Here is a 20,430-nt window from a genome sequence, read left to right on the forward strand (position 1 = left end):
ACATGCAATGATTGGTCGGCATTTTCCCCTGTCCTGTCTGTCTTCCCCACGTGGAGGCCTCCGACTGACATAACCGCTCACGTAACACCAAATAAATCATATTCCTGATATCACAACACTGAGTGAACACAGTCATCAGTCAGTATCAGTCATGCTGTCCTCTCTGCTCCTTCTCTGCTGCTGAAGAGACTCACTGCCGGCAGGTCTAATGACCACCGGTAAGTTTTAAGATACGAGACAAACTGAGCTAAACTGTTTAACATAAACAGTTGTTGTTTCAGCTTGATAGTGACAATTTGCTATTAGCTGGAAAGCGCTCTGTGCTTGTTTATAACATAATATTGGCAGCGCTGGATGAGAGACTGTGGACAGAGCAGATTGAAATATCACTTTTCGACATGTTTACATGTTGCTGATGAGGTTTACTGATAAATTATTAACTTTTTCCTCGTGAAGGTTTTATTGCACTCACAGTAACAAGCGTAGCTGTCCTCAGCTCAACCTATCTTCACTCTTCTGTCTCCACTGCAGCATCTTTACTCCATGTTTGTGTGTGTGCGTAAAAGTGGCGCAGCAGCCAGGACACACAGACAGCAGGAAGAGATGCCGCAGCATGATAATAAATTACACCCAAAAGTAAAAAGTAAGCTAACAGTTACAGATAAAAGAGCTGGTAACATCGGAGCTTCTCAATACTACAGTCGTTAATAACTTAGCGCTGCAGCTCGTTTATTACCAGCGAGATTAACAGGGTTAAAGCTTCAAACATCCAAGGGAAAAAGGGTATATTCAAAGACTGATCTCGAAATTTACGAATCAATATCGGGTCATTCCAGTGAAGATCAATTTAATTGGATGAATGATTATTTTAACCCTGCCCTAATGCCTATATTGGTGAGTTGTAGTCTATGTGCAGAATTTGAATTACTGTAAAAGTTTTTACTTTCTCAATATTATTTCATTAGGCTTGTTGTGGTAAGAAATAACTGTCAAATGTCTGAGAAACAGTTGCTATTTCATTTGTCTCTGGCAGGAGTATTAATCAGTTAACAAACTTATCAGAACAAATCTGTTAGCCTACATTTCATTGTTCCACTACTTACTTTTCACCATAGTGATAATGGGTACAATCATAAATTAAATCTGACAGTTGTCTTGTCCCACACTGCGCCACAGCAACATTAAACTGATATAGCTATGCGAATTAATACACAAATTGAAGTAGATATTTAAAAAGTGGGGTGCTGGACGTGCTGATGTATTGCGGTAAGCGTGTTGTGTCATTTCCGGTGTTTTCTATGACAGCGTCTCTGTGCTGCTCCAGCGAATTCTACTAGCCTGCTTTCTGCTTTCCTCACTTCAGTTGCTTAACATCTAATTAAAGTCTTAACCCACACTGGTTCTGTTTAAGCACTTAAAGCTTTCCTCCCTTTTACAACTTTCTTGCTAATCTCTTAGCTGTTGTTTGCATGCTGTTGTTGCTTGTTAGCTACATTAGCTAAGCGATGGCTTCTCCTTCTGCTCTTTCTTGCTCGGTGTGCCAGATGTTTAGTTATGCCTCTGCCTCCTTTAGCGACAGTGGTAATTGTAACAAGTGTAGCTTATTTGCTGTGTTGGAGGCGAGGCTCAGTGAATTAGAAGCGCGGCTCCGCACCATGGAAAATCAAAATCACTCTGTAGCTGCGGCAGTTAGCCAGCCCTCTGTAGCCGGTGCAGAGTCACATAGCATAGCCTCTGCTAGCGGTCCCCCGGTAAAACCCGTGCAGCCGGGACGCTGGGTAACTGTCCAGGTGAAGCGTAGCTCCAAGCCAAAGCCCACGGTTCACCACCAGCCTGTTCATGTTCCTAACTGCTTTTGCCCACTCAGCGACACACCCGCTGAGGAGAAAACTCTGATCATTGGCAGTTCTATCCTGAGGAACGTGGAGTTAGCAACACCAACGGCCATAGTCAAATGTACCCCTGGGGCCAGAGCGGGCGACATTGAATCAAATTTAAAACTGCTGGCTAGGGATGTAACGATTACCGATATTACGGTAAATTTCGGTTATTTTTTACATGGTAAGAATTACCTTTTATGTTTAAATTAATTGCATTATCGAGGTGGATTATCAGGACATGTAATAACAGCCTCATTCAAGTCTCGCGATGCAGGCGCTGCGTGAATGCGTACCATGTGTAAACACAAAGAATGAAAACATGGCGGAAGGTGGTGATAGCGGCACTCAGGACATTTCCCCCCCAACTAAACGCACAAAGTCTGAGGTCTGGCCCAGACCTCAGACTTTGACCGTCTGGGCGTACTTTGGGTTTCTGAAGAATGCCGAGGGACAGCTGGTGGAGGACAACTATCCTGTGTGCAGAACATGTAGAAAGAAAGTTGCTGCAAAGGGTAGCGACACTACAAATCTGCTGGCTCATCTCTGTGACCATCATCCACAGCTTTACAGCCAATGCAAGTTATGCTATGCAAACATCAGTTATTGTGTGAGGGACTTCGGTTTTACTAAGATTGTCATAATGTGTAACTCTCGACGTATACGGGACATTTGAGCCGTATCTGTCCTCCTAAATGGCGACTAGGTTTTCCGTTTTTGTTTAAGACCCTTAGGAGCTAATACTAGCTGAGTAGCTAATAGCCGTATTAGTAGCTATGTTGCTAACGTTAAGAGTTTCAAAACGAAACGGAGCTGAAAACACTGAGCGGAGCCGACAGAATTTGTTATGTTGTCTCTTGTGAGTGTGATTGCTGTGTTGTATTGTACAGTGTGTTTTGTGTTTTGTGTTGGACCCCCTAGAATACGAGATGGCTCATCTCAAGGGGCTATCCATTAATAAATTAGAATTTGAAATTGAATATAAACCGACATAACAAAACGCTAATTGAGATCAATGATTGAATCACTATGATTATGGTTACTGTATGGCGAGCTAGAATCGATATAGATGGCCAGTTATGCTTACCCGACATAAGCTCAAGGAAACAACATAAAACGCTGCCGTGTTAACCTTTGACCGAGAGCATGCACTCCTTTTCTCATACAGGTACTCCTCTCACTCACATGCACACTTCTAATGTGTGAATTATTCTGTGTAATGATGACCATTGCCCTTAGGGTTTTTTTGGTTTCTCCTGCACATTTGTGATATCTATTCTATATATTGTATGTCTTTTGTTCTACTCTTGCATTGTTTTGTTTTATATATATTTTTCCTCTCGTGGTAATAAATAAATAATATATAAATTGTTTACATATTTTGCTGACTGTTAAAATGCACCAGACAAATAAGCTTTGCTCCTGTAATGTGTTTACATATTTTGTTATCTCAAGGCAATTGAATCGAACGCAACTGGACTTGGTTTTGTCTTAGAAGACGTTTCACCTCTTATCCAAGAGGCTTCATCAGTTCATGTTTGTCTAGGCTGGAACTAGTCTGACAAACTGGTGTGGAAGCACCCATTTAACCTCTGGGGAGGTCTTCACAAGGCCAATGATGTCACTGGTTCGTTAGTGCTCCAATGGTGTGTCAACGACAGTCGTTGAAACTCCTGCTGCAACGGTTGTCACTGGAGTCGTTAGAGTCACATGAGGCCATTTGTGAACGACCATTGTTTTTAGAGGTTAAGTTGTTAAGCCTCCTGGGCAAGGATGAAAGGACAGCATTACAGGTGGGGGATAGGTGGTGTCGCAGACCTCCTCCTCTATTGAGAGATGGCTTTTCCAATTTCACATAGATGGCTTCTTTTACACCTCTTTCAAACCATCGATCTTCCCTGTCCAAAATGTGCACATTGCTGTCTTCGAAGGAGTGTACTTTCTCCTTGAGGTGTAGATAGACAGCTGAGTCTTGCCCTGACGAGTTAGCCCTTCTATGTTGGGCCATGCGTTTGTTTAGTGGTTGTTTTGTTTCACCAATGTACAAGTCTGGGCATTCCTCACTGCATTGGACAGCGTACACTAGGTTGCTCTTCTGAGTGTGGGTGTACCAGTCTTTGTCTGAGTGTGTTACTGGGTTTGAAATACACAGGGATGTGGTGTTTGCTGAAAATCCTCCTGAGTTTTTCAGATACCCCAGACACATAGGGGATGACAATGTTATTGCGCTTGTTATTTTCTTCCTCACCCACCTTGTTCTTTCTGGAACAGGCTGCTGATTTCACAAAGGTCCAACTGGGGTAACCACAAGTTTTTAGAGCCTCCCTCAGATGTTCATGCTCTTTCCCTTGGGCCTGAGTGCTGGTAGGTACGTTATCAGCTCTGTGTTGTAGGGTCCTGATAACACCTAGTTTGTGTTCCAGTAGGTGGTGAGAATCGAACAGTAAGTATTGGTCTGTGTGAGTGGGTTTCCTGTATACCCCAGTGTTGAGGCCTCTGTCCTCTGTAATGTGCACGTCACAATCCAAGAAGGGCAAACTATTCTCCTTAACATCTTGTCTTGTGAACTTGATGTTTCTGTCCACTGAATTGATGTGTTCAGTGAAAGCTTGTACCTCTTGAGTTTTGATTTTAACCCATGTGTCATCCACATATCTGAACCACTGGCTCGGTGCTGTTCCCTCAAAGGAGTTCAATGCTCTGTATTCTACATCCTCCATGTACAGGTTAGCCACAATGGGAGATACCGGTGAGCCCATGGCACAGCCATGTTTCTGTCTGTAAAAATTGCCACTGTATTTGAAATAGGTAGTGCTCAGGCAGAGCTCCAGTGGTTGGCATATCTGGTCTGGGCTGAGCTTGGTTCTGTCGTGGAGGGTGTTGTCATGTATCATGTGTAATGATACATGACAACACCCTCCACGACAGAACCAAGCTCAGCCTCATGTGACTCTAACGACTCCAGTGACAACCGTTGCAGCAGGAGTTTCAACGACTGTCGTTGACACACCATTGGAGCACTAACAAACCAGTGACATCATTGGTTAAATACCTGGGTGCTTCCACACCAGTTTGTCAGACTAGTTCCAGCCTAGTCAGACAAGCATGAACTGATGAAGCCTCTTGGATAAGAGGTGAAACGTCTTCTAAGACAAAACCAAGTCCAGTTGCGTTCGATTCAATTGCCTTGAGATAACTATGACCTGGATGAATGAGAATATCCACAGGTACATATTTTGTTAATTTAAAATAAAATTTTCTGTTGCTGTGCCAATCCCTTGCCCCTTTAATGTGAAAGTTTCATTTTAATATAAGATTAAGATTTTGGCTGTTAACATTTTAGTATGATAAGGAAGTTACAAGATTTAGTGAAGTTATTTCAATGTATCTATTTTTTGTCACTATAATCGAGATATCAAATTTTCCATATCGTTACATCCCTACTGCTGGCTAATGCTAAACGTAACGTTAGATTTAGTAAGATCGTTATTCACATCGGCAGCATTGACACCTGGTTAAGCCAATCGGAGGTCACTAAAAATAACATTGCCTTGGTGTGTGAATACGCAAAAACTTTGTCGGACTCCATAGTTTTCTCTGGTCCCTTCCCAAATCTGACCACTGATGACATGTTTAGCCGCATGTCATCATTTAATCGCTGGCTGTCCAGGTGGTGTCCAGCAAACAACGTGGGTTTCGTTAACCACTGGCAAACTTTCTGGGGAAAACCTGGTCTGATTAGGAGAGACAGCATTCCTCCCACTTTGGATGGAGCTGCTCTCATCGAAGTCCTACACGCACGCTTCTCTGAGCTTCTAGTGCAGTTACCCACCCATAGTTTTATACAAACGGTGTCTGTCCCCCGACCACCTAAATTATCAAAATCTAAAATTAAACAAAGATGAGTTGTGCATAACAACCTCATAAAAATTAAAACCTCTTCTGTGACTGAAAGACAAAACAGGAGACTTAAATGCAAACTGTAAAATATCAGGGGCCTCATGTACAAAGGGTGCGTACGCACAAAAACGTGGCGTACGTCCTTTTCCACGACAAAGTTCAGATGTATCAAGAGTGAAATGACCGTGGAAATGTGCGGTGCCTCACGCCAACTTCATGGCTGGCGTACGCACGTTTCTACAGCTGTTGATCCTTTGGCGACACTTAGAGGTAATGCTGGGAAACTGTTATAATAAATAAATGTAAAAACAATTAGTTCTCAGAGTGATGTGCACATCAGAGAAACATCAACAATTAACACTGATGAACAATTAACACACCCACGTGTCTGCAACTAGATGAGTGGATATAAAAGCATGCGCAAAGTGGTGCCGAAAATACCGTTGACAACAACGGCTGCTTTAGCAGTATTAGAAGATTTGTAAATGGCGCAATATGAAGAGAGCGTGTGTTCAGAGACAGAGAGGATTTACTGGCACATGATGACAACTGGCTCATCAGCTGCTTTAGGTTCCCAAGGACAATCCTCCTGGAACTGTGCGCAGAGCTGCAGCACGACACAGCGAGGAGCCATGCGCTGCCTGTATCCATACAGGTGCTGACCACACTGGGGTTCCTAGCAACAGGGGCATTCCAGAGGGAGCTGGCCGACCGATCGGGACTGTGCCAGTCGACCCTGAGCCGAGCCATGCCAGCCGTGTGGGACGGAATTATCCGCATGTCAGCCAGGTATATCAAATTCCCATACAATGCAGCTGAACAGGCCAACATTAAAGCGCAATTTGCAGCGACAGCCGGTTTTCCTGACGTTATCGGAGCTATCGACTGCACGCACATGGCTACAGTATAAAAGCACCATCACAGGATGAATTTGTTTATCAACAGGAAGCATTTTCATTCGATCAATGTACAGATCATATGTGATGCGCAAATGCGATTAACCAACACTGTGGCGAGGTGGCCTAGTTCAACGCACGATTCATACATTCTGAGTAACAGCATGGTTGGGAACAGACTACAAGCTGGCACTGTGTGCGATGGGTGGCTTCTTGGTGAGTAAATAATGTATTTGTTTAATTGTCCTAATATTAATCCCCCTGATGTGCACTGAGCATGTGCACCCCCAAATAGTATCCTGTCTTCACAGCATCAGTACTAGTCAGTAGTTAAAGTTAGTGACATGCTGTTTTTTGCTGGTTAAACTACAGCTTCAGAGCTTTCTAACAAGCCCCTGATTGTCTCTGTGTGTAAAGTACTCATGTCAATAAACCCGTGCGTAAAGTGTGACATTTCTTAATCAGCCTCACATTTTCCCCGGTGCAGTTCTGCATTCATTTACAACAATAGTGTGTGATCCGTGTAAGTGGTGTATAAGATTAACAAATGGAAACTATAAATCCAGTTCATATAAATATTTGTCTGCTTTCAATTGACCCCAGGCGACTCTCTGTTCAAACGGGGTGAGCTCCTCCTCTCCCGTCCCCCTGCCTGTTTTGGCCACACTTTGGCGTGGGCAGCCCTCCTCCGCTTCACTTCCACCTTAATGTCGGACCACTTCTTTTTTAATTCTGCGTGTGTACGCTTTTCTGTCCCCACAGCATTGACAGCCTCACACACAGTCTCCCACTCACTCCTTTTGCGTTTAGTATTGATGCCGGGGGACAGCATGTCAAAAAGTACATTTTTGTGCGCCTCCACTTCAGTGAGCGTCTCCAATTCGCATTCTGTGAAATTTTTCTTTTTTCCTGTCTTACTCATTCTTTTGTTTTAGTTTTCTGATGGTGCAGAGAGGGGAATCTCAGGTGCAGGGTTCATTTAAATATGATTTGCATATTTAAATTGGGCGTGGACAGGGAGGGGCCGGGTACTCCAACATGTGCGCTCAATTCCACGTTGATTGGGATGTACAAAGGAAATGTGCTTGGATTCATGTGCGCGCACAGATTCATACATCTGGATATTTTTGTGCGTACGACGTTTTCTGGATTTAAGCGTACGCCATGTTTCAGTAGGAAATCCACGCAAGTCTTCGTACATGAGGCCCCAGATCTCTATCATCTAAAACAGTCTTAGTAAACGAATTAATATCAGATAATCATATTGATTTACTCAGCCTCACTGAAACCTGGCTGTGTCAAGATGAATATGTTAGTCTAAATGAATCCACTCCCACTCCCAGTCATAAAAATACCCACATTCCTCGAGGCAGCAGCCGAGGAGGGGGAGTTGCAGCCATTTTTAACTCTAGTCTGTTAATCAGCCCTAAACCTAAACTAGATTATATTTCATTTGAAAGCCTTGTTCTTAGTCTTTTACATCCGACCTGGAAAACAGCCACTTTTATTTGTTATAGTGTACCGTGCTCCTGGCCCATATTCTGAATTTCTATCTGAATTCTCAGAGTTTAGTTCTTAAATCAGATAAAGTTATTATTGTAGGCAATTTTAACATTCATGTTGACATTGATAATGACTCCCTGGCTACTGTGTTTATCTCATTATTAGACTCCATTGGCTTCAGTCAGGGTGTACATAAACCCACTCACTGTTTTAACCATACCCTCGATCTAGTTCTGACGTATGGAATTGAAATTGATAACCTAATAGTCTTTCCACAGAATCCCTCGTTATCCGATCATTATTTCATTTCTTTTGATTTCTTTTTACTCGATTACACGCCACTCAGCAACAGTTACTATACTAGATGTTTATCAGATAGTGCTGTCGCAAAATTTAAGGAAATGATTCCTCCGTCATTAAATTTAATACCATGTCCTTCAGTAACAGAGATTTCCCGTAACGACTTTAAACTCTCCCGAACTGATCATCTTGTCAATAGTGCCAAAGGCTCGCTGTGAACAACACTTGACTCTATAGCACCTCTTGTAAAGAAGTTGACAAAGCAAAGAAAGTTCGCTCTTTGGCATAACTCTCAAACCCGTAAGTTAAAACAAATATTGCGAAAATTTGAAAGGAACTGGCGATTAACATAACTGGAAGTATCTCGTTTAATCTGGGCAGACAGTCTCAAAACGTATAAGAGGGGCCTCCGCAATGCCAGAGCAAACTATTACTCAGCTTTAATAGAAGAAAATAAGAACAACCCCAGGTTTCTTTTCAGCACTGTAGCCAGGCTGACTGAGAGTCACAGCTCTATTGAGCCTTGTATTCCTTTAGCCCTTAGCAGTAATGATTTTATGAGCTTTTTTAATGACAAAATTCTAACTATTAGAGGCAGAATTCATGACCTCCTGTCCTCCGATAGTACCTATCTGCTCTCAAACACAGCTGTTAGACCTAATTTAGATTGCTTCTCCCTGATTTCTCCTCAACAATTGGCCACAGTGATTTCTTCATCTAAGTCATCAACGTGTCTCTTAAACCCCATCCCAACTAGGCTACTTAAGGAAGTCTTACCTTTAGTTACCACTCACTCATTAGACATGATCCATATATCTTTATTAACAGGCTATGTACCACAGTCATTTAAGGTAGCTGTAATTAAACCTCTCCTAAATAAGCCCACCCTGGATCCAGAGGTGTTAGCCAACTATAGATCAATATCTAATCTTCCCTTTCTTTCAAAGATCTTTGGGAAAGTAGTCGCAAACCACCTGTGTGATTTTCTCCATGATAATAATTTATTTGAGGAATTTCAGTCAGGACTTAGAGTGCATCATAGCACTGAGACAGCACTAGTTAAAATTACAAATGATCTTCTGATTGCTTCAGACAAAGGACTCGTCTCTGTACTTGTTTTATTAGATCTTAGCGTGGCATTTGACACAATTGACCATCAAATTCTGCTACAGAGACTGGAACATTTAATTGGCCTAAAAGGTTCTGCACTAAGCTGGTTCAAATCTTATTTATCTGATCGTTTTCAGTTTGGTCACATTCATGATGAATCATCCTTACATACTAAAGTTTGTTTTGGAGTTCCGCAAGGTTCTGTGCTCCGACCAATCCTATTCACTCTATATATGCTTCCTTTAGGTAACATCATCAGAAATCACTCTGTAAATTTCCATTGTTATGCGGATGATACACAGTTGTATTTATCGATGAAGCCAGAAGAAAGTAATCAATTAACTAAACTTCATAATTGCCTTAAAGACATAAAAACCTGGATGAGCAACAATTTCCTTATGTTAAATTCAGACAAAACTGAAGCAGTGCTCAACAATAACGGTCGCCCGATTGCCCGGGGCAAGTAAAACTCAAGGTCGGGCATGTAAACTAACAACTCACTTGCCCGATCGGGCAAGTTGCTAAAAATAGTAAAAGTTAGTAACTAATTGATAAAATAAATGTATTTTAAAACGTGCTCCTTTGGCTCTGATCCAGCGGTCTCTCTGCCTGAAGTCACAGGCACACGCTGTGTAACAATGTCCTGCCCACAGCCCCCATTGATTGGTTACATGGCACAAGTGAAGCCAATCAACACTAAAGCCTCTCTACATGCTGCACTGTGCATGTCCGAAGGCACAGAGCGGAGCTCAGCTGCTCCCCTGTCTGAAGCTGTCGTGGGGTGCGCCTGCAGTTATTAAGCAATTATTAGACTAAAACATTAAAATATTTCTGACATGTTCATCCTAACGCAGACAGCTTACCGTTTTAGATGGTACACCATGTTAAATATTCGGCAAACTTCCAGAAAGACTTGACGGTAGTTTCTTGAACTATCCGCTCCAGCGGGTTGGGCTAATCCATTATTGTGAAAACAAGGGGGGTGTTCTGAAGACAGACTGTTACCTTTGAAACAGGGGTGTTCTGAAAACACCCCCATTAGCACTTAGCACTTGGCTGCAGTCCGCAGACAGCCTCTAGTGTAGCACTCCTGATGAAATTAAATTAAAATGGCAATAAATTGACCAACCGAGCAGGGGACTACAGCCCTAATATACAAAGAAGGCTGAATGAAACCTGTACTTCTGGTTTTTTCACTTGCACTCACATGATTTGACACTGTCATTTTTGCCTAGGAATTAAGCTACAATACATGACATATGTTGTTTTAATTAATACAGTGTGAATAAAGATTACATAACATAAAAATAACTGCAGTCTTTGTTATTTGATAGCCGCTTAAAAAAACAATTTTTATAGGGCAAGTAAAAACTGAATTCGGGCAAGTAGATCTCTGACCAACTTGCCTGACCGGGCAAGTGAAAAAAACCTTAGCGTTGAACCCTGTGAAGTTATTGTTCTTGGCCCCAAACAACTCAGAGTCTCTTTATCTGATGACATAATATTTGATCAAGATTTGTCTTTTAATTCTCATATAAAACAAACCTCATGGACTGCATTTTTTCATCTGCGTAGTATTGTGAAAATTAGCCCTATCCTGACCTGAAAAGATGCTGAAAAATTGGTCCACGCTTTTGTTACCTCTAGGCTGGATTACTGTAACTCCCTATCATCAGGTAGCTCTAGTAAGTCTTTAAAACCTCTCTAGCTAATTCAGAATGCAGCGGCACGTGTACTAACAGGAACTAAGAAACGAGATCATGTTTCTCCTGTTTTAGCTTCTCTGCACTGGCTCCCTGTGAAATCCAGAACTGAATTTAAAATCCTACTGTTAACTTATAAAGCTCTAAATGGTCAGGCTCCGTAATATCTTAGAGAGCTCATAGTGCCATATTATCCCACCAGAACACTGTGCTCTGAGAATGCAGGGTTACTCGTGGTCCAGAGCATGTGAGCAGAGTGGAGCGGGTGAAAATTTCCGCTCCTCGCTCGCTCTGCTCCGCTTTGTTCTGCGCATTCTTCGCTCCGCTCCATCATAAATTTTATCCCGCTCCACTCGCTCACCACTCCGCTCAAAAAAACTGCATCGTACTACCCTAACCTGTAATCTTCTATTCACAAATAAAACGGGGTCTGCCCATTTTTCCGACAGCCCATTGGTCCGACATCCCATTGTTCCGACCATATTAAACCCATTGTTCCAAAGTCCCATTGTTCCGAAATCATCATGATGCCCTGTGGTTAAGGTCTGGTTAGGTTTAGGCACAAAAACCACTTGGTTAGTGTTAGGAAAAGATCATGGTGTGGGTTAAAATGAAAAAGAAAGTGGCAAACACATAAGCCTTGAGCCTGCTTCGCCTCAAGCCTTTCCCAGCTGACCCAGAGCCAGTCACGGAGCCGCCGCCGGGAGCCGTTCAGCACTGCAGAGAGCTCCCCACACAACCCCGACCCCAGAGTTAATAACAGGAGGTTATGGTGTTTCATTCTCTCCTCTCTATGACGCTTGTATCTCGACCAGTAGCCTACTTTTGTTGCGTTGCTGATAGGGCTGCCACGATTAGTCGACTAATCGATGACTAATCGACTATTAAAATAATCTGTGACTATTTTAGTAGTCGACTAATCGGTTTGAGTCATTTTTCATAGAAAAGTACTATAAAAGTACCCCAAAATACTCTTACTGCAGCTTCTTACGTTCAAATATTGGCAGCTTTACGCACTCTCCCATGACAGTGAACTAAAACCCTGTGGCGTGAGTATGAAACAAGACATTAGAAGACGTAATTTTGGGGTTTGAGCAAGACAGACCGACATTTTTCAACATTTTAACACATTTTTCGGTGAAATGATTAGTCAACTAATCAAAGAAATAATCAACAGATTAGTCGACAATGAAAATAACCGTTAGTGACAGCCCTAGTTGCTGATCCTCTATGGTACACAAATACAGTAATAATCACATACTGGAACAACGGGACGTCAGACTAATGAGAGGTCGGAACAATGCTACGGCACCAATAAAACATGAGCTTGGTAGATTCTCCGGGGAAGCCCTCTCCCCACAGTTAGGGACCGTTCTACACGGTACCGCTGGCAGGGTGGAAATAAGTCAAAGTGTAGAGGAGACGGACCAGGTTAAGCAGCCGACCTCCGAAGCGCTCTCGCCTCTCCCCGCAGTTAGGGACCGTTCTCCAAGGTACCGCTGCTTCTCCTCTCAGTTTCTTTTCTGAAGTACACAATAAACTCCAAAGTTTTGAAAGAAAATAGTGTGGGTGTGCGCAGGTGCAAAGATGCATTCTGGGTGGGGCATGAGCGATCGGAGAGAAATTGGAGCGAGAGATAAGGCTCCGCTCCACCTTTTAAAAAAATAGCCGCTCCTCGCTCAACACAAAATGCTCCCGCTCCCCGCTCCGCTCTGCTCCCGCTCCGCTCACATGCTCTGTCGTGGTCCCTGAAGTCTCCAAAAGTAGATCAGGAGCCAGAGCCTTCAGCTATCAGGCTCCTCTCCTGTGGAATCATCTTCCTGTTGCGGTCCGGGAGGCAGACACCGTCTCCACATTTAAGACTAGACTTAAGACTTTCCTCTTTGATAAAGCTTATAGTTAGGGCCGGCTCGGGCTTGCCTTGTACCAGCCCCTAGTTAGGCTGACTTAGGCCTAGTCTGCCGGGGGACCTCCAATAATACACCTAGGCCTAGTCTCTCTCTCTCTCTCTCTCTCTCTCTCTCTCTCTAACTTATATCGCAGCGGTGCCTGGATAGTGTGACGTGTGTGTGTGGTTGTGCTGCTGCCGTGGTCCTGCCAGATGCCTCCTGCTGCTGCTGTTATCATTAGTCATACTTCTACTGTTATTATACACATATGATTATTGTTACATATGTATACTATCAGATATTAATTTATACTTTCAACATATTGTAACACAATAGCCAGAATTATAACTATAATATTATTACTTTCATTAATGTTGTTGTAAGCTACTGTCATTACCATCTGTCCTGCATCTCTCTCTGTCTCTGTCTCTTTCTCTTTCTGTATGACATCTATTGCACGTCTGTCCATCCTGGAAGAGGGATCCCTCCTCAGTTGCTCTTCCTGAGGTTTCTAACGTTTTTTTCCCCCGTTAAAGGGTTTTTTTGGGGGGAGTTTTTCCTTATCCGCTGTGAGGGTCCTAAGGACAGAGGGATGTCGTATGCTGTAAAGGCGAGTACAGCCTATGACCAATCCGATACCACGTAATGCCTCACGTCATTACACATATGCACACTACAGGCAAATGAAATGGAAACGGAGCAGAGTTTAAAAAGCATTCTACTGTAGCCTTTAAAATGTCTTTTTTACCAAAATGTGTGGCTGCACTTTAACCTGTGTCTTGATCTGTGTCAACACTGGATAATAATAATAATAAAAAGTTTTATGGCATTCACTCTACTGTTATGTATTTATTTTTAGGAGTTGAGACATACAACAATTCATAACCCATCCATTTTTATTTTACGCGCTGGTATCGGATCGGTACTCGATATCGGCAGACACCTAAGGTTCAGGGATCGGAATCGGTATCGGGAAGGAAAAAGTGGTATCTGTACATCTCTACAGACCTGCTGTGAAATTGCCACATGGAGTAAGTTTTAACAGTCCAACTGTGCAGTGCAACTTTTGGAGGTAAACTTCAAATCCATGTTTGCACTGTTATGAAACCTGAATCAAGTGCTGCTAAAAACACTTAGTTCTGTATTAATAAAAAGGTCAACACCAGTGTCCACATCAGTACACAAGACAGATTAAAGCCACTGTATTAGTACTTGAGCCTACATGTGCCATAATGCAACTTGGTAGAAGTTTTCATTGGACCCCTCCTGCCTGGTGAATGCCCACATCTTTGAAAGTCCATGGGCAGAGGCATAAAGTCTGTGCAGATTTATGACTAAAACTGTGTATATGCACGGCCAATATTCACTCTGTTGACTGCCATTGGCCCATCAGCAAAAAAAAAAAAGACATCAGTGGCAGTGGCTGATGTTTTTCCATTGTGTCACATCAATTTGCACAGACAGGGCTCCAGACTAACAGTGTCCCGTCATCCTGGGGAGAATAGAAAACGTGTCTGGGATGAACAAAGACATTGCACAGGACACTGTCGGGACGAAAGATCACAGTAAACTCACTATCAACACATCTGGGAAAGCACACTATTGTTTCACCCATAATGCTACATTGTCAACAACAAATCTGCGTTGACAGTTGCAGGGGGAGAGCTACTTCATGTTAGCTGTTAGAGGCCGCTGGCCAGAACTAGCGGCTGATGGAGGTTGCATTGAGTTACCTTATGATGCATTCATGCTCTCTCCGGTAAAAAGGGAGCGTTGGGCAAAGGTAAATTATAATCTTATCACAATGTGTTAAAATGTAATCTTGTAAAATGTAGTTTTTGGTGAGGAACTTGAATAAACACAGCTGGTTGAAGGAGACATTTGTTGATGTTTTCTTCACACAATGGGAGCTAAATCACATTCCAAAGTTAGGCTCAATTCTAATGAGGGAAAAACTGGTATGGCCTTGTCACAGTGGTCCCTTGAACTTTCACCTTAAGATATCTGAATGAAATGAAAATGGGTTCAATGGGTGCCCAGAAGTCTACCCTTTACATACATGCCCATTTTGTCCTGGTTCCTTTCAATTTGGGGCAAAAACATGCAGCTTTCTTTTCAGGCAGTGTAAATGTGTTATTTTTGCTTATTGTATTTGAAAATTTCTGCAGACTCGGGTCCCTAAACACTGGGAATTGTATAAATTTGGTCTGATTGAAAAGTTGAGACTCTTGAAGATTCAATGAGCCCAGTTTTCTTCATGGGGGATGATGTTAGCCCTCATAACAGCCCTCATTTCTTTGCATACAATGCATACAATTTAGCACCAAATTTGTGTAACAAATGGTCTCAACCCAGGAATTGCTGCAACAACATAAAAAGATAAGCATAGGAATGGAAATCATGCAAATTCCATCATGTGGAAACCTTGTGCAAGCCTGCTCGAGCTTTCCATAGGATGTGCACGTTCTCAGTGCACATTAATCTTTTATAAATACCAGTTTATGTGCAAGAAATGTTGTAGGTTATGCACAGTTTTTGTGTGAGGGCATGGTTTATACATCTGGCCCCAGATACTGCAGTTGTTTTAAAAGTTTTGCAAAAAATACTTCTGCATATTTTAGGCCACTTACTACACAGCGTATGCCTTACAACTGATCACTGTCAGGCTATAGTATTTCATAGTGTTTGACCAGATGTCTGGATCATTTAATAGGTTTTGTCCATCTTTAGACAGTCATTAGTTTCTGTTCATGTTACTACAGTATTAGAATAAACTAGCAGAGATTTGAAAGTAGGGATGCACCGATCCACATTTTTTTCACTTCCGATCCAATCCTGATACCTGAATTTGGATATCTGCCAATACCGATACTATTCCGATACCAGTACTCTGTTTGCTTTAATATTATTATCATTATTGTTGATTTTATATGAGGCTGTAATAAACTCCTCTCTACAGGCAAGTATGATATGTACGTATGTATGTATGCATGTATGTCCCAAAATGCAACTTGAGGTAAATATACGGTCAGAAAAGAAGGTCAGAAAAGCAGGAAATCCTGTTAACAGGAAAAATCCCATCCTGAAAACAAATATGCAACTGTAAGGGTTTCGAATTGATTGTCAATATTTATTAAATTCCAAGACAGTGTTAAACTACTAGTGCAATATACACTATCAAAAAACAAAAAAATACTGAACAGCACAAATACAAATCAAGTAGACACTACTATGTAGTAGTGTTGTCATGGTACCAAAATTGGGACCCACAGTACGATACCAGTGAAAGTATCACGGTTCTGAGTAGTATCACGATACCACAACGAAAATGAGGCAGATGTGCCTTTTGTCATTTATAAAAAGATAAATCGCTTTTCTATAATACATCAATGATATTTCAATAGAATAAATTACTTAATGACGTATTCATACTTCAAAAACAGCATCAATAAGTGATTAACATAGGGGGGATCAAAATAAAATAAATAAATAAAATAAAAATCAACCAAAAATCAACCAGCCACCCTCCTCCCCTGACAAGTAAAGAACGGTCCCTTAAGTGTGGTGAGGTTTGTGGAAATGTGAACGGCTCGTTTCCCCTCTGACATGTCACATAGCCTACCTGTGTGCCGCCACGGCTCGGCTGTTCAGGTACTTTTGGGCAGTCATGACACCAACGAAGAGTTATTTGACCTGGAGCCGGACTTCTCCGTCGCCGGTAAGCCGTTATCTTGCGCCGCGGCACACTATGGCCGCTGTATTTGACCGCTGTATTCCTGTCTGTGACCCCCGTTCAACCCACAACCGGCAGGATTTGCCTTTAGTTTCTGCTGCTGGTTGAAATCTGTACTCGCACAGCGTGCTCCTGAATGATTTGTTTTGTTTGTACAAAACTATTTTCAGTCGCAAATGCGAGTAAAATGCTCGCACCGTAGAGCTCTGTGGAAAACAAACCACTGCAGCCGCTTATTGAGTGCCAGGTGGCCAGCGCGCTCCGTTATTGGACTGTGCATGGACACTCAACCTCTTGCAATTGGACTTTGAACTTATCCCACAGTAGTGGTACCTGAGGTACTCCAACATTATAGTATCATATGTACCATCGTGTTTTAGTACCGCAGTCTATTGTTGGTACCAGTATACCGTGCAACACTATGTAGCGATCGTCATATCATTTAAACAACCGCAATAAAACAACTACTTCAGTGGACTGACAACACATACAACTAAATCCAGGCAAGCAAGGCACAATAAGCAAATAACCACATCAAAAAATGCACACATAGCTACATAGGCTGTTCAACCAACAGTAAAGTCACAAAGAGAGGGAGTGTGCATTTAACTCACCCTATTTAAAGAGGAAGGCCATTCTCCTGTCACGTCCAAAAAGCTTTAATTTCACAGCGCAATCTATGTGACTTTTTGATTTACCATGCCTCTCGATTGCCCGTGACAGGTTGGCAAGGTCGATGAATCCTGTAGTGACCCAAGGATTGTTCAGCGAGCATGTATCCTTGTCAAAAAGAAGACAGGGCCAGCAAAATAGCCGCTGAAGGTTAGCGCTACCAGCTAGCCACTCCGTGCCGACGTAATTTTCCTCATTGAAAGTCCGAGTCCCTTTTTTTCTCTCCGTCTGCAGCTCTAGTTTTGGTGTTGGTCTACCGTCTGATTTAATTTTAAGTTGCTGCTGTAAAGGAAGTTTCGCAAAATTGTTTATTACCAAAAACTCCAAATCGCCACCCTCCATGACTGCAGTAAAGTTGCTAACGGTTACCTTGGTTACCTCCCAGCGTTATTTGATTTCAGTGACGTTGATAACGTGCTATTTGATTGGTGTGAAGCCAAAGGGCGGCTGGCTTCCCTTGGCCATAGCCCTTGAATAGATGTGTTACCATGCAATACTGTGTTTTACCACACATTCATTTAAAGGGGCGCTGTTTCACTCATTGTAAAATACTCAGAGAAGAGATGACAGCAACAGCACAGAAGAATTACCGAAACTGTTAAACTAAGTGTTTTCATTAAAATGACAATTACAGTCTGAAAAAACAGAGGAAGCTTGGCTTCCCTTGGCCTCCGGGAGAAAACGCCACTGCTGAGCAGGTAAATTCACCACAGATAGCATCAAGAACGTTTGACTGTTTGTTCACAATTACTTTAGATTAAACATTCCAAATAGGTCTACCTGCACTCAGAAATGCAACATTAGTTGATAATAACCCAACTAAATAAAATGTGACAAAAATCAAAGCAGGCATTCAGTATGACAAATTATCTCAGGGTTTCAAAACTACACATAGGCCTATTACAGCCTACTGGAATTCATGGAAACCAGTAGCTGCTTGGAAAGTATAGGCAAATGGCACTGAGCTAAAACCTTACAGCTTGTAGTTAAATGGGCTAAAAAAACGCTACTGGTGCGATCTGTTAAAAATGTAGTGCGGTGCACTTACCACACAACCCCAAACGCTCCATAGCCAATGGGCCTGTCAGGCTCTATATCCAGCTGCTGCTGTAGGTGGTGTGTGTGTTGCTGCTGATGGTGATGGTGGTGGTGAGTTTTGACAGCAGCGGCGGCTTGAACCTGTGCGGGAGCCGCGGCGGCCGCCGGCCCTGGGGCTTGTCCGGGGGCAGGAGAGGGGAAGTAGGGCTGCTGCTGGCCGGGGTTTAGCATCACCGCCGCAGCGGCAGCCGTGGAGGTGTGTTGCTGAACCGTGTGCACAGCAGCGGCGGAGCCCGGGTGCTGCAAGTGATGCTGGCCCGCGTGGTGGTGGTGGTGGTGCATGTGGGGAGGCGGAAGGTGCTGGAGTTGGTGGTGGTGATGCGGATGATGGGCAGCCACTGTAGAGGAGCCACCGTTGTAAGCGGCCATCATTTTTGTAACATTTGTAGCCGTAGTGCCACAAAGAGCCATTCAATAATGCTGAAATGCCTCCTAACACAAACCGCTTCTAAAAGTGATGATAATGGCTACCGGGCGACAAATGAAAACAGATTAGGGCTTTAAATGACCCGACAACTGCTACTTCAAATGTGTGGGTAGAGAAAGCATTCCGGTGTGCCTCCTTATCATAATGCCAACGAGGATCTGACCCACTTCCTCTAAATTAATTTCCGTGCTTGCACACCATTAGGCTACTGTAGCCTGAGGCTAATAAAAGAAAGCTTATCACGAGCATGTAGCCTACAGCAATGACCACCCAAGTCTAAAAATCTGTGCAGCCCTAACAGTGCCACTCCTAACAACGATAAATAAAAAAAAATGTTGAATAGAAAATAACCCGCACCCCCCTCAATTAAGAAAAAAGTCGGTGGCCCTAGATGTCCCTCATGATAGAGGTAGTGCCCCCCTCCCTCCTCATGAAATTCAGCTTCCCCGTCTTGATGGAACAGTGTGATCTAATGCTTGTCACATGGGAAGCAACGCATTCATCTTTTAAAAGTGTCTAAGTTTGCCATACGCTCTGGTCCAGCGCCGTTGCTCTTCCCACCACAGGGGATCCACACGGCTTGGAAATCGCATCTGTTATGCTAAACTGAATCCTCCTTGTGATGTGTGCGCAGGCCAGACAGGAGTAATCTCCGAGCCGTAATTAACGCTGCTGATCCGGTGCAGAGGAGCTGTATCCAAGCCCAGGCCACTAAAAACAGCGCACGCAGAAAAGCAGGCAGGGAGGCAAGCAGGCCCAGGCCTCGGTCATCCACTCCACTCACATATTATTACAATCCAACGAGCCGCGAGCATGGAAAGAAATCCCCATCATTCTGACAGTGACGAAGCTTCGACCATGACTCAAAGAATGACAAGAGAAATCCTTGCAGACGGCTGACAGGCAATGTATTACCCCCATCGACAGCCTTGTGTTTATTATGTTTCACACTGTCGTCCTGCGGCTCATAAGCACACATCCAGGAAGACGAAACAACAATGCGGGGAAAACGTTAAATCCTGTAAATGCAGGACGAATTATCCAGCTGCCATGAGTTAGAGACAGTAGTAATTAAACTGACAGTTTGGAGCTAGCTAATCGGCGTCCGTGTCCCCAAATCACACAAGTAGCTAGTCCTCCCGTTCGTGTCGGTGAGCCCTTCTGTCCGCTGTAGAGGAGGAAGCCACCCGCTCGAATGCTCTACACTTTGGGCCCACGCCACTCCGCTGCCACTGACATGATAAAACTATTGGTCACAAGGCAACTGTGATGTGCAGTTGATCCAACATGGTGAACAAAACCCTCGCTACTCGGCGGTGAGA

General features: G+C 43.2%; 2 protein-coding genes across 4 annotated transcripts in view; one reads left to right on the top strand and one right to left on the bottom strand.

The window, feature by feature from the left end:
- nlk2 (nemo-like kinase, type 2) overlaps positions 1–20,430 on the bottom strand; it is a 205,841-nt gene extending 185,411 nt beyond the window's left edge. For 2 of the 3 annotated variants that reach the window (XM_033631279.2, XM_033631280.2), the window contains exon 1: positions 18,632–20,430. In XM_033631279.2, coding sequence (XP_033487170.1) covers positions 18,632–19,092 — 461 coding nt within the window. In that variant the 5' untranslated portion in view covers positions 19,093–20,430. The remainder of the gene's footprint in view (positions 1–18,631) is intronic. The other variant, XM_033631277.2, reaches the window with a different exon arrangement.
- Positions 1,506–6,687, top strand: LOC144462785 (uncharacterized). The gene is made up of 2 exons (XM_078167468.1): positions 1,506–2,036; positions 6,433–6,687. The coding sequence occupies exons 1-2, from the start codon at positions 1,506–1,508 to the stop codon at positions 6,685–6,687; spliced, it is 786 nt and encodes a 261-aa protein (XP_078023594.1).

The sequence above is a fragment of the Epinephelus lanceolatus genome, chromosome 4 (genome assembly GCF_041903045.1).
Source record: "Epinephelus lanceolatus isolate andai-2023 chromosome 4, ASM4190304v1, whole genome shotgun sequence".
NCBI classification, from domain to species: Eukaryota; Metazoa; Chordata; class Actinopteri; order Perciformes; family Serranidae; genus Epinephelus; species Epinephelus lanceolatus.